Raw genomic sequence first — 14,415 nt, 5'->3', positions numbered from 1 at the left:
GCGACATTTTTCTTCTCGAAGTCGCTCTTTTTTCCTGTTTTTTTCGGTCTTTTGTTTTGACTTGATAAAACCGTAGTATGAAAGTTTTACATCATCCTATTCCTAAAGCCATCCTTGTTGCCAGTGGTGTTTCCTTCTGTATTATATTGTAAATAATCTCATCAACCATGTCTGATAACAATCAGGGACAAGCTTCTAATAATAACCTTACGGGCAACGCTTCAGATATTCAGCCAGTTGGTGGTTCTTCAACTAATAACAGTAATGGGGCTAATGCTGGACTGTCGGGTGCTGCAGCTGCTAGGGCACCCGCCAATCGAAGCCAGCAACCTCAATTGTCTCAAGCAGACTTGAATCGAATTGTGTTGGAGTATCTTAATAAGAAAGGATACCATAAGACGGAATCAATGCTTAGATTGGAAAGTACAAATACACCAACACCACCGGGACCAAATGTTAATCCATCCAACACACCACTTGGTAATCCAGGAGAAATATCGAGACGGGAAAAAGACTTGAAAGAAAAACATACTAGAACCGAAAAAGAGTTAAGAGATTTGAAAGAAAAACAACATCAATTACATGAACAATTGAAGCTGATGAAAGATAGCGAATCAAGATTACAAGCAGAAAAACGATTAAGAGAATTAGAAGACGAGGAAAAACGTAAAAGAGAAGATGATCCCGATGTTTACAATAGAGCGTATTCCATCTTGAGAAATTGGGTAGACACTTCTCTTGATTTATATAAACCTGAGTTATCGAGAATTTTATTCCCAATTTTCATTCATTGCTATCTTGAGTTGATCCAAAAGAACTTGGTTGCTTACCTGAAAGAGTTTTTGGATGATTTCAAGAGTGATCATGAAATTCTTCACGGTTTGGAAATTCAACAGTTGGCCAAGATTTCAACTCCTGACCATATACAAACTCATGAATTGGCTCAAGCTTATCGTAAAAATAAATATAATATCATTGTTTCCAAAACAAGTTTAAATTTATTACTTTATTTTTTACACGAAAATGAAGCCGTGGGTGGTGCCATTTTAATTAGAATTTTGAATCAATACTTAAATCCAATCACTCTAACCACTACAAAACCAGATAAGATAGATCAAGAGGGTGAAGCTAATCCTCAAGAGGGTATACCCGGGTATATCACTCGTACCAATGAAATTGAAAAATTTAATGAACAACCAGTCACTTTGGGTAAATTACCCATGGATCCAGAAGTTGAAAAAGAAATCGAAGCCGAGCTCAAAGTCAAAGATGAAAAGACTTCACCTGTAAATGGCGTGTCATTGGTTGACGAATTCAAAAAAATTACAGAACCAGAACAGGATTCTCCAGCCCGTGAATCTCTACCATTACCTTTAAAAGATGCTTCCGATATCAAAAGAGCTATATTGGAAGTCGAAGACTCAAGATCAAAAATTAAATTGGGCGCAATCCAAGCAAGTGCTCCTTCTGTTTGTATGTATACTTTCCACAATACTAATAATAACATGAATTGCATTGAATTCAATAATGATTCAAATATCGTTGCAGCAGGTTTCCAAGATAGTTCAATCAAATTATGGAGTCTTGATGGAAAACCTTTAAAATCCATTTTCAAAAAAGATCGTCAAAATAATGATAATACCAGAAAACTTATTGGACATAGTGGACCCGTTTATGCGTTATCTTTTAGCCCGGATAATCGCTATTTAATTTCTGCTTCAGAAGATAAGACAATAAGATTATGGTCTTTGGACTCTTACACTGCATTAGTGGTTTACAAAGGACATAATCAACCTATATGGGATATCAAGTTTAGTCCAATGGGACATTACTTTGCTACTGCATCTCATGATCAAACAGCTAGATTATGGGCAACCGATCATATCTATCCTTTGAGAATCTTTGCCGGACACATAAATGACGTGGACTGCGTTGCGTTCCATCCAAACTCAAGCTATGTTTTCACCGGTTCCTCCGATAAAACATGTAGGATGTGGGATGTTCAAACTGGTTCTGCAGTAAGAATTTTCATGGGCCATACTGGACCCGTTAATTGTATTGCCGTCTCTCCTGATGGCAGATGGCTAGCAAGTGCTGGAGAAGACAGTGTAATAAACGTTTGGGATGTTGGTTCAGGAAGAAGATTGAAGACCATGAGAGGTCACGGTAGATCGTCAATTTACTCCTTAGCTTTCTCTAGAGAAGGTGACGTGCTAGTCAGTGGTGGTGCAGACAGTACTGTCAGAGTGTGGGATGTCAAACGTAATACCAACGAAGCAGGACCCGAACCAGAGGCTTTCAGTCTTGAAAACAATTCTAATAATGATACAAAAGGTGGTAATAGTAATGGAATCCCCAACGGAAATTCCGAAAACACAAATGCTTCCAACAAGGCATCTGGCCCTAACAAATCCAATGAAAGATCTAATAGGAAGGAAATTATCGCCAGTAGCGACCATATGACTGCATACTTCACCAAAAAGTCTCCTGTCTACAAAGTCCACTTCACCAGACGTAACCTTTGTCTTGCTGGTGGCTCATTCCTTTCTTAAAACTATTGCTAATCTTTTTAAACTAATGAACGTATACTTCTTTTACGCCCTCTGATACACTCTTTACCAGGGAATTTCTGTCGTAGTTATATATAGCTTATAACCTAATTCACTAATAAAATAGAAAAGAAGCGGAAAATCCAAAGCTTCACTCGCATTATCTGTCAATCAATAAAAAATGACAAAAAAAGGGAGGAACGCTTCAACTAACGACAAAAACTTGAGAAAAAAAGATAACGAGTCTTTGATAAAAATTTTCATTAGATCATCAGCCTTATCTCTAGTAAGGGATTTATACTAATTCCTCGAGTTTATTCCAAGGAGCCAAGTTGTTACCTTATCTCCAGTACCTCTTTACCGATGGTCATTAAATTTATCTCCTTACAGTGACTCATTTCTAAATCGAATACAATAGAAACAGTTTGGATCCAACGGTCTGATCGATACCAATAACTCGATCTCTTTCAACTCCAAGAATCATTCACGTCAAATGAGTTCATCTGCTCTAGATTTTTGGACCAACGCATCCGAGATGTCGAATATCCTAATATCTAGTGGTGAAAATATTGCATCTGTTAATTATACCTTATATTCAAGTAATGAACGAATAGTTGCATCAGTATCGCAAATATCAGGGGTACTTTCGCTTGCATTGTGGTTATTTGCTCAATTGCCTCAGGTAATTGAAAATCATTTGAATGAGTCTGTCGCAGGTGTATCAATCTGGTTCCTTGGTTGTTGGATTGCAGGTGATGTTACTAACCTTATAGGTTGTATTTTAACCAAAGCATTACCTTTCCAAACGTGTCTCGCCTCATACTATTGCTTTATAGATATCATATTATCTACTCAATATTGGTACTACACTCGGATTTATCCTAAACAAAAAGTACACCATAATTTATTACAAAGTCCAAATATGATTAAGCCACATTCTCCTCATCATTTAACTCATCACCATGCTAATCCACATTTGGTTATTAACGATGTGCATGACTATAATTTAGAAGATTTCAATGTGGCAGGACGTCAATCTAGGAAAGATAGTTTCCTCCATAAAATATTTTCTGGTTCCGTTGTTGCATCCTTGGCTAAACCATCGAACGCAATGCCAATTGCTAATAAAGGTGGATCATCAAAAACAGGTACTGTGATTACCTCGATATTGTCGTTCTTTGGTGCTATCAATTCAATAATCACTTCAAACCGCTATATTATTGGTAGATCGTCTGCATGGATATGCCTGGCTCTTTATCTTTCTTCAAGAACTCCACAAATTTTGAAAAACTATCATAACAAGTCAACCAAAGGGATGACTGTACTTCTATTTCTATTTGCCATGTTGGGTAATTTATTCTATACCATCTCTATACTCTGTGATTTGTGCTTACTCTATCGTCATCAGGATTCTTCTAATATTTTCATTGATGTCTTTTGGGCTCAATTACCATTCATAGTTGGAAGCTCGGGTACACTAATCTTTGATTCAATAATTATTTTTCAATTTTGGTATTATAAAGATCCAGTTAACAATCTAAATGACGGGTTTTTTGACCATGACCTACATATGCAACGAGAACAACAAAAGTTAAAGAGAAGACAGTTCAATCAAGAACCCAATACAAATTATCCTAATAGTATTTTTGATAATGATTCAGATGACTCTGGTTCCTTCTATACAAATCATTATAATACATATTCTCACTCAAATAATCAAAGACTTCCACAGAGTCTCCGGAGTGATGAAAATGTCAATACTTCTTATGAGCCAACTCGTTATAATGAATCTTCATCTTTATTGAATCATAATGATAGATCTAGAATTGGCTATACTATGTCACCACCTCCTCCAAATTACATTTCAACATCAGCATGTACTCCAGATTATAACAATAATGGGACTACCAGATCGTTTATTTCAAATACTATAACAGCATTAGCTAAGTCATTATCAAGGTCCAATTCCCATATGCATTTACGTTCGCCTCTGCAATCTTCATCGCATTCAGGCTCAATGGCCACTAACAGTGCTGTTTTTCATGGTTCTATGGGTAATCCTCACTCGAGTGCAATTGCCATTGCCGATAATTCCTTAGATACCTCTTTAATTCCTTCAATTGTTGGTAACCATTCTTCTATCTCAAAGAAAATGATGAATGAATCAAAAATACCATTCTCACCAATTGATTTCTTACATGATGATTTCCATCAACCAGTTAGTTACGCAGGTAGCTATTCACGACAATCCCAAAGGGGACCCTCACTGTTATCTGGCCAAAGTATGAATGGTCACAAGAGAGCACATAGTCATAATGATAACCTTATATAGATTTAAAGGGAAGTATGTGCCATGTGTCTACTAGTCTAGAGTTCTATTTATTTAACTTATATACAAATATATACATATATTGCATTTAAGTTTGCTTCACTCTCCATGCACTAGATGGTAAGGATTGTAAATAAGCCGTTCTTTTCTTAGCCCATAAAAGAATCAAAATACCTATCAGTATACAAAGAACATTAGTATAATAGTAACCATCTCTCCATACATTCACAGTTCCCCCCATTTCCTTACATTGTTCTTTCATACTTTCCAGATATATTTGATAAGATTTCAGTTTGTTGGAATATTCACAAGTCGAAGATGTAAACTTATCAATCAAGAAAAAAATGATAAGACGAGGCCAAGTACCACCATAATTTGATAATGTATTAAGGGTAGTCATATAAGTTCCACCTATTGCCGGGTCAGCAATTTTGGTATGGAATGCACAAAGAGAAACGAATTGAATTGTAGACATGAATGAACCGAATAAATGTTGCAAAATAACTAGGAGAAAATAACCAGCTCCAACTTCTCCGCTCAGGGGATACATAAGAAGAATGATTTGACCCCATGCAGCAGCGAAAAGTCTACCAGCAAATCCAATGACCCAAGGTTTCAAAGGATGCTTACCTGTAGACCATCTACCAGCATAATATCCAAAGAGCATTTCAAAGGGGAAATTGATAAGAACAGTAATGGATAAGTCTTCTTTTGATAAACCTTTTTCAAGAAGTTTTAAATTGGTAGCTGCTTCATTAACTTGAAAACCGAATTTTGCAGTTAACAATATAACCACGAAAGTTTGAACATTTGGTAATTTTAAAACCTGGTACATTGAGTAATAGACGTGTTTCAATTCATTGAAATAATTTTTTCTCGTATTATGATAATCCTCAACCTTTGCCTTTTCATTAGCTAGTTTTGCAGCATTAGTCTTGGCCAAATGAGGAGGATCTTCCGGGATGAACACTAATAAGGCAGTAACAATAAGAAACATCCAGCCCCAAAAGCTTAAATACTGACCCATCAGGAAAAGTCCAGTATCCAAAGGAGTAGATCTAATATACTTATTAGCAAAATCGGGAGAACTCAAAGCCAAATATATTGTGAAGGATGAAAAATAACCCGAGTTTATACCAACTGTTTGAGCAGTTGAAGCGTACGATAATGCTTCTGGGGATAGGCAGGTCAATGCCCAGCCATCAACTGCAATATCTTGGGTAGCACAGAAGAACACAAGTAGGAAAAAGCAGGCAGTGATTGTGGTAAGATGAGATTGGGGGTCTTCCAATAAATCGTCAATAATAAGACCTAGATAAATGAGAGTTAAACCCGATATGGTCTGAATTGGTATAATCCAAGATCTCCTACGCCCCCATTTCGGAGAGTAGATGGCATCAACTATAGGAGACCAGAGTAATTTCAAGGAGTAAGGATAACTTGCAAGAGAGAATATCCCAACTTGAGAATATGATAATTTAGATTTCAAGATAAAAGGAATGGATCCAAATGCCAAACCAACTGGAACACCTTGAAGTAAATAGAGTATCACCAAGACTGCAAAAGCTTTATAGTCTTTTCTAGGTAAGGGTTTAGAGTTTGCGGAGGCATTAGAAGCTGGTTTCAAAGTGTTTTTAGATTGCTTTTCATTAAGGTCTTGATGAGAAATGGGGAGTAAACCATCATTTTCTTCCTCAAAGGCAGCGTGAGAATAATTGAGTTCGTTGGTAGAAGAATTCGTGGGATCTATGGACAGAATCCTCTTATGAACCTTAGCATCTTCGGACATGATCTCAATTGTTTGGAGAAAGGTATATCAATTACTTACACCTGGCTGGAAATTTTCAGTTGTGATTTGAAAGTTGTCGCGTCAAAAAAGCACAGAATGAGAAAAACTACCCCATAGATAACGAGACAATACAATATTGTATAGACTATACATTACAGGTCATAGTTAGTATGACGAGAATAGATTTTTTATTTATATATATGAAAAGGTAATTTTCAATTTAAATTAATTTAATATAGAAGAAAAAGATGGGGGGGGGGAGTAACTATGATTAGATGAAGAATGAAAGGAAGGTCATTATGAATGAAATTATAAGGATAAGACTTTTCTGGAAGCTCTCATAACGATTTCGGTATCTGGGAAAGCAAAATCTTCTAATTCTTTAGCGTAAGGGGTTGGGACTTCACAACCGGTACATCTTTCAACTGGGGCATCCAAGTAATCAAAGGCTTCCGATTCCATAATTTGAGCACAGATTTCGGAACCAACACCAAAGGCAGGGAAACCAGCTTCAACGGTGATTAAGTGGTTAGTTTTTTTAACTGATTCAACAATGGTTGGAACATCCAAAGGTTTAATAGATCTTAAGTTAATAACTTCAGCTTTAACTCCGTATTGTTCTTCTAATAATTTAGCAGCTTCTAAACAATGCATGACATTTCTAGTATGAGAAACCATAGTTATATCAGTACCTTCTCTTTCAATTTTAGCTTTACCGATTGGTAAGACGAAATCAGAAGATAAAGATTCTTCAGAAACTTCAAAAGATTCACCATAAGCAATTTCATTTTCCAAGAAAACAACTGGATTTGGATCTCTAACGGCAGCCTTGAATAAACCTTTATAATCTTCAGCAGAGTAGGGAGATAAAACTTTCAAACCTGGAATAGAACCGTACCAAGCAGCATAACATTGAGAATGTTGAGCAGCAACACCAGCAGCGGCACCATTTGGACCACGGAAAGTGACATTACAAGGTTGCTTACCACCAGACATATAATAAGTTTTAGCGGCAGAATTAATAATATGATCAATTGATTGCATAGCAAAATTAAAAGTCATAAATTCACAAATTGGTTTTAAACCAGCTAATGCAGCACCAACAGTTAAACCAGTGAACCCCATTTCGGTAATTGGAGTATCAACAACTCTTCTTTCACCAAATCTATCTAATAAACCTCTTGAAACTTTATAAGCACCATTATATTGGGCAACTTCTTCCCCCATTAAAAAGACATCATCATCACGGTCTAATTCTTCAGCAATTGCAGAATTCAAAGCATCTCTAACAGTCATGGTCTTAGTACCAGAAGCACTGGAAGCAGAACGGACGGAGGAACCCCCAGTAGTTCTTAAAGCTTGGTATTGACCAGCTTGGGGTAAACTTCTGGCAACAGCATTTGGAATAACTGAACCATTACCATTTTTCAAAGCAGAAGCAGCCAAATTAGCTGTTTTGGCAACAGATGATAACTTACTTGGGGCCATGACAAATTTCTCAATGAATCGAAAGAATCACACACTGATTAATTGATTTATAAAAGAAAGAAAGAAGAAAAAGTATCAATTTATTAATAAAGCTTTTCCTAACTTTTTTCAAAGGGAAGTGAGTTCCTTAATTCGGTTTTTTTTTTCGCTGTTTTCTCGCACTATTTTGTTTCCTACGCTGCCATTTTTTGGGGGAGTGGTGGGCTTTTCCTATTCCCATCACCTTTCGCCAGGACTTTTCACGGTCTCTGCCGTGTCCATCTTTCTACCGGCGCCAGAAATGGGGGTGTGCTGTGTAATTGAGGTGGTCCACACCAGCTTTTGACTGTAAAATCGGCAGGTATGGAGGCCGGACAGATGAGGACCGTATCAAAAAGCGCGATAACCATACTAAATGGCGGTCGTGTCTCCATGGACAAATCAGTCGATTCGGACATACATCTCCATCAGCTTAAGAGAACAACACAAACGAAAGAACGAAAAAAAAAAACATCCGTACATTTATCTCCCGAGGTCGTGCGAGTACCTACACCCGTACATTCCCAGACAACGGCGCCCGGGGTTCCCAGGGACCACCGGACCCCCCTTTGCGGCAGCACCCGTCGAGCCCCGGGCACACCTCTCCTCCGTACACCGGTCCTTCCCCTCCTTTCAGTGCTTTGGACCACCGTTTGGGAAGCCTTTGTGTTGTTGAGCTGAGCAGTTGTTGAGTTGAATTGGTTGAGTACATGAGCTATGGTTGATTATATTTATGGTTGAGTACATGAGCTACGGTTGATTATATTTATGGTTGAGTAGGCGAGTTACGGTTGGCCAATGTCAGACAATGTTGAGCTGATACCCTGGGTGTAGAAGCTTCCACTGACCCAGTTTGTCTAATCGAATAGTCAAAGATGCAAATATAATTTGCTTTAGGAGAAGACTAGCGAGTTCCGGCAGGGGGTTTCGAGGGTGTTCACGTGATACAAAACGCAATATGACTTCATGTTCCGGCAAGCGATGAGGGGGGGTGACTGGCGGCCATTGGCTTGCACCCTCGGAACTCAGTCAATGGACTGAAATATTCCAATCATCTTATTATAAAATGTCATCAATATCCTTTTATTTTTAGGAAGAGGATCTCGATATTCTAATAATAAATCTTATTTGCACTCAAGATGCTTAAAACGATTGGAAGAACATGCAGGGTTTCAAGTAGGAACCCAGCAATTTGCCTCAACAGGTTCAATTCATCGATACCAACCAATTTCCATAGAGAAGATAAGGCAGCATCGTTTGAGCCAGCCGATGCAGCAGATGCCACTGCTACTATATTAGCGGATCAAAATGATATGCAAAAATTCCCAAATAAAGCCACTTGGATTGCAGCATTAAGAGAACGAGAAAAACAAATGGCTGAAGGTAAAACAATTGATAGTTATTCTTATGTTACACCAGTTACCACTGAAGTTGGCGAAAAGACGAGAAATGAATCATTTTCTTATTTGGCTTTACCTTTCAAAGATGATCAATGGTTGTGTGATCAATACATGAATGCTTTTGGTAGATTAAGAGCTGGTCAGTTATTTCAAGATTTAGATGCTTTAGCTGGTAGAATTGCTTATAGACACTGTGCTCCTGCTGAACCAGTAAATGTTACTGCTTCGGTCGATCGTATTTATATGGTAAAGAAAGTTGATGAAATTACCAATTATAACTTTGTCCTTGCTGGTGCAGTTACTTGGACTGGTAAATCTTCAATGGAAATTACAGTTAAAGGTTTTGCATTTGATGAAAAATTACCTTCTACAATAACTGAAGATGCTTTGCCTGCTGAAAATATTTTTTTAACTGCTAATTTTACCTTTGTTGCCCGTAATCCATTGACTCATCGTTCTTTTGCGGTTAATCGTTTATTACCTACTCTGGAACAACAATGGTTAGATTATAGAAGAGCCGAATCTCATAATGCTAAAAAAAAATTTGCTGCTAAAAATCATAAAGTCATTGAACCAACTGATGAAGAATCGAGACTTATACATGAAATGTGGAAATCTTCAAAAGCAATTGAAAAATCCGGTGGTAATAAACTGAAAAGTTTACTGTTTATGAAAGATTCAAAAGTTAGTTCAACCCTTTTCATGCAACCTCAATATAGAAATAGACATTCTTATATGATTTTCGGTGGTTACTTACTTAGACAATCTTTTGAATTGGCTTATTGTGCTGCTGCTGCTTTTGCTTCTGCTGGTCCAAGATTTGTTTCTCTTGATTCAACTACTTTCAAAGCTCCAGTCCCCGTTGGTAGTGTTTTAAGTATGGATGCCTCAGTGGCTTACACTGAACATATTCATGATGAAAATATTGAAAACGATGCTGATTCTCCTTTCAATTTTAGATTACCCCCTACAAATAAACTCCTGTCAAACCCGGATGCTTTCTTATCTGAACCAGGTACTTTAATTCAAGTCAGGGTCGATACTTATATTAAAAGTTTGAATTCTATCAATTCTAAAGAATCAGGAAGTTTCATTTACTCCTTCTTTGTCCCTGCCAACTCAACCGCTGAAAATAGTCCTGGTTTTGCTTCAGTCATTCCTCAAACTTATTCAGAAATGATGGAATACGTTGAAGGTAGACGTAGAGCTCAAGATACCGCTAATTTCGTCGACACTTTACCAAAGCATTCCTCTATTTAATTCCCCCTATTTATAATAACTAATACTTCCATATTTAAACTTACCTTGTAGACTTGCAAAAGAATATTATAAAAATTATTAAGTATATTATTAAAACCGTTTATCACGGAGTAAAAAAAAAGTTTTGGTTAAAAAAGATAGACTAAGCTAATAATACAAAAGAATAGAATAAAACCGAGTTGAACTTATTTCAACCCGGTGAACTTGATGAAAGGGAAAAAAAGAAGGTAAAGAACGTCAACTAAGACTTTGGAAGATGCAATAAAAAGGAAAATCAAAGAAATTAGGGAAGTAAACAAGAAATATATGCAATAAAAATCATCCGGCTCTCAAAAACAACTACTCACTATCGTCATCATGAATTTGGGCAGTTTCTCCTTGATGAACACCATCAGGTCTGTAAGATGAATCTCTCAAACTGCCCTTCCTAGTGAATTCAACCAATTTAGCCTTTTTACCTAATGAAGTATTAGAGAATCCAGCACCTGGATTCATGGTTTGAATATCACTGTTATTCATATTATTATTATTAGAACTAAGCAATGAATGAGATGATGTATTGAGATTTTTCAATGGTGAGTTGGACAATGTTCTACTATCTGACATTGGAGTGGCTTCTGTGTTATTAGGCTGGAAATGAAACTCGTGAATATTGTCTTGTTGGTCAACGTTATCAGATGACCATTGATATTCACCCAAAGAATTTTGAGTATATTTAAATTGTTCTTGTAAACTGTTTTCTGAATTTTCATGATTAAGGTAATTGGATGATGATGAGGATGATTGATATATTTGGGGGTTTGATCCCTCAAACTTAGCTAACAAATTACCACTGCTTGACTCCTCTCCCTGATAAAGACTAGTGTTGTTGTCAGCAGTGAAAAATAATTCAGAATTATCCTGACTTACATCTTCATTTTTCTGAAATTTTGGTTCTGCAAAACTATGTTGATTTTCTTCCATCACACTATTTAAGTTAGATGATGGAGAACGTGAAAGTCTTGATTTTACTGGTGAACTATTATTGGTATGATTAAAACTGACAATATTACCCTCGCTATCCAATCTTTGAAAATTCCCCAGTGATTGTTCCCTTCTCAATAACGCATTCAATGAATTATTACTCATGAATGCGGATGAAGCATTTGAATCCCTTATACTGTAGTTATCTTCCACAAGTCTAACTGAGAATAATTGTTCTGTGTTGACAGTACTTAATGAAGCAGTTGAGGCTCTCAAGTTCTTCGCAGCCAATGCACCGATTGCTGCATCAGAATGATCGTTGGCTCTCCAAGATTTAATCGGTTTATCAGACGTATCAAAATAAGTCGACTTTTGGTCATCTTCATCAACGTGTGTCAAAGATGAAGAAGTACTATGAGCATCATCGATATCTTTATTTTTCTTTTTATCGTCAAGCTTCAAGACGTTTAGAGATGCCAAACGTTCAGCGTTCTCATCTTGATCATTTTTATCATAAGTAACTCCGAAACCAGGACCAGATAATTCAGGACTACCAAAGTCAGAATTAGCAGTAGTATCTTCGCTAGAATTACCAGCTGCACCCGCTGCAGCTTCTTCTTCTTGCTCCTTTCTTTGTTTTCTTCTTCTTGCACAGCAGCAGCAGAAAATAAAAGCTGCAATTAATAAAAGAAGACATGGGACGCCAACACCAAGTCCGATGGCTAGTTTCTTGCGCAAATCATTATTACTTTTATTTTTATTTGCAGAAACAACCGGAGATGATGAAGCAGACGATGTGGAAGAAGCAGATGAGGTGGAAGATGTAGATGAAGAGGAGCTTGATTTATTTTTTTTGCTTATACCATCGATATTGAACAGTTTAGTTTCTGAATCGTAGCTCGAGCTTGCCTTGACATTAACTTTCAAATCGTCAAAGTTCTTTGGTGTTTGACCGCTAAGAGTATGATTGGACAGATGATAATTCAACCAATCAGCGTCATCATAGCTGACAGAAATTTTTGTAGAATTATAGTCAGTAAACCACGATTCAAGGAATTGATAATTGAAAAATTCACCTTTGGTAGCATTTACATCAGGTAAGTCATCCAAAGTGAATACCGAACCAATTGCATCAAACAGATAAGGTAAGTCAACGGTGTTACCAAAAACATCTTCAACCACGATGGTGAAGTTATCAAAAGTTGATGAGTTGGGGAAATTACCGGTTAAAGTGAAATTATCTTGATTTAAAGAGATGTAATCAGGCAAGTCATTACCATAAACTTCCGAAATATTATCACGATTAATGGTACTATTATCGAGGTAAACATGAGAAAGAACTGGGACATCTATATCGAAAAAGTCCCCTAAAGTACCATTGACTTTAATTGTTTCATTAAGGGAAGTACTCAATTGATGGGCCCCAACCACTAATTTAAAAATACCTTCAGCACCAGCATAATTCAAATAATCGGTAGCGATAAAACTAAAACCGTAGATTATTGATGGGGCGATTTTAGAAGTAACTGAAGGAACTGTACCTTTAAAAGTAAGAGTATCGCTGTCGAAAGAAATCCAACTAGGTAAAGAACTTCTATCTTCTGAACGACCATAATAACCAACAATATCACGAGAAGAGTCTGAATACAGTTGGAAAACTGATTTTTCAAATTTAATATTAAAATTTTGACCTGGACTAACAACAAGTCCGTCATTACCATTTGTATCACCATATTTGGCAATTTGAGTAAACATCACATCATCAGATTTCAAATGGATTCCATGATCAGAACTAACAATCATGCTATAATCATTTGAAATGGATGAACCATCCGAGGAATCTTTACCAGTTAAAGTGATTTGAAAAGTACCTTCATTACTTGAAGAAGGTTTACCAGAAAAAGTTCTTGAATTAGAATCGAACTGAAGCCAACTTGGTAAGTTGGAAGCTTCATAAGATATTTCACCATTAGAGTTCGATTTATAAGTAGTATTGGCTAAAGTAAAAGAATAATCCTCATTAACTCTAGCAACATTTGGTAATTGTTCATTGAATGGGAAGCCAACGTAGGCTTCACCCACGATTAAAGCAGGAAAGTATATGAAAAGGAGTAAGAAAGTATGTAGATTCATAATTTCAATCATCGTTCTTTTTCCACTTGAGCTTCTTTGATTCTTAAGTATTGCTCGAAGGAAGAGCTTAATAAAGCACACGTTTGGGCTAATGAAACCTTTTTAATAAGAGTAATTGAAAGTTTTGATTAAAGAAAAAGAAGAAGTAATAACAAAAAAAAAACTTTTGATAATCAATGAATAACCCATCTACAAATTACCTACACAACTGAAGACTTCTTAGACAAAAATAGCATACAAACACCTTTCAATCTCTCGCGGTTGCCAAATTCAAGTTTATCCAATGTATTCAAAAGTTAAAAGGAGGTGAAATATACTTCTGTTTCGTAGTTACAACAACAAAATGCACCACTACAATCGAGATGCGTCGAACACCCATGTACGAAGAGACGTGGACGTGTAACCTGGCATCGGGCACAATAAACAACTCTACAAACTCTTTGAAATATCCTGGCTCCATGTCTTTGATTTGAAGTATTTGTTTAT

General features: G+C 36.7%; 6 protein-coding genes across 6 annotated transcripts; 3 read left to right on the top strand and 3 right to left on the bottom strand.

Moving 5' to 3' along the window:
• The first annotated feature begins 107 nt into the window (after positions 1–107).
• On the top strand, positions 108–2,702 carry HYPBUDRAFT_153635 (chromatin modification protein). Its single transcript, XM_020221647.1, has one exon. The coding sequence runs from the start codon at positions 168–170 to the stop codon at positions 2,550–2,552; it is 2,385 nt and encodes a 794-aa protein (XP_020075215.1). The 5' UTR covers positions 108–167; the 3' UTR covers positions 2,553–2,702.
• Positions 2,703–3,162: 460 nt separating this feature from the next.
• HYPBUDRAFT_88733 (PQ-loop repeat-containing protein) lies at positions 3,163–4,746 on the top strand (the record flags this gene model as incomplete). Its single annotated transcript, XM_020223827.1, has 3 exons — positions 3,163–4,139; positions 4,293–4,579; positions 4,649–4,746. Coding segments are annotated over 3 exons (1,362 nt in total), but the record flags the coding sequence as incomplete, so codon positions are not given.
• A 220-nt stretch (positions 4,747–4,966) lies between these two features.
• Positions 4,967–6,667, bottom strand: HYPBUDRAFT_158158 (uncharacterized protein; the record flags this gene model as incomplete). Its single annotated transcript, XM_020222350.1, has 1 exon — positions 4,967–6,667. The coding sequence occupies one exon, from the start codon at positions 6,665–6,667 to the stop codon at positions 4,967–4,969; it is 1,701 nt and encodes a 566-aa protein (XP_020075213.1).
• A 279-nt stretch (positions 6,668–6,946) lies between these two features.
• Positions 6,947–8,240, bottom strand: PDB1 (pyruvate dehydrogenase (acetyl-transferring) subunit E1 beta). Its single transcript, XM_020221646.1, has one exon. It carries the CDS (start codon positions 8,153–8,155, stop codon positions 6,977–6,979), a length of 1,179 nt encoding a protein of 392 aa, XP_020075212.1. The 5' UTR covers positions 8,156–8,240; the 3' UTR covers positions 6,947–6,976.
• Positions 8,241–8,943: 703 nt separating this feature from the next.
• Positions 8,944–10,890, top strand: HYPBUDRAFT_153632 (uncharacterized protein). The gene has a single exon (XM_020221645.1). It carries the CDS (start codon positions 9,313–9,315, stop codon positions 10,831–10,833), a length of 1,521 nt encoding a protein of 506 aa, XP_020075211.1. The 5' UTR covers positions 8,944–9,312; the 3' UTR covers positions 10,834–10,890.
• Positions 10,891–10,996: 106 nt separating this feature from the next.
• On the bottom strand, positions 10,997–13,929 carry AXL2 (Axl2p; the record flags this gene model as incomplete). Its single annotated transcript, XM_020219818.1, has 1 exon — positions 10,997–13,929. The coding sequence occupies one exon, from the start codon at positions 13,927–13,929 to the stop codon at positions 11,173–11,175; it is 2,757 nt and encodes a 918-aa protein (XP_020075210.1). The 3' UTR covers positions 10,997–11,172.
• Between the last annotated feature and the right edge of the window lie 486 nt (positions 13,930–14,415).

The sequence above is a fragment of the Hyphopichia burtonii genome, assembly GCF_001661395.1.
Source record: "Hyphopichia burtonii NRRL Y-1933 unplaced genomic scaffold HYPBUscaffold_6, whole genome shotgun sequence".
Taxonomy (NCBI): Eukaryota; Fungi; Ascomycota; class Pichiomycetes; order Serinales; family Debaryomycetaceae; genus Hyphopichia; species Hyphopichia burtonii.
The sequence above is the reverse complement of the archived record's forward strand: the minus strand, read 5'-3'. Positions and strand labels throughout refer to the sequence as shown.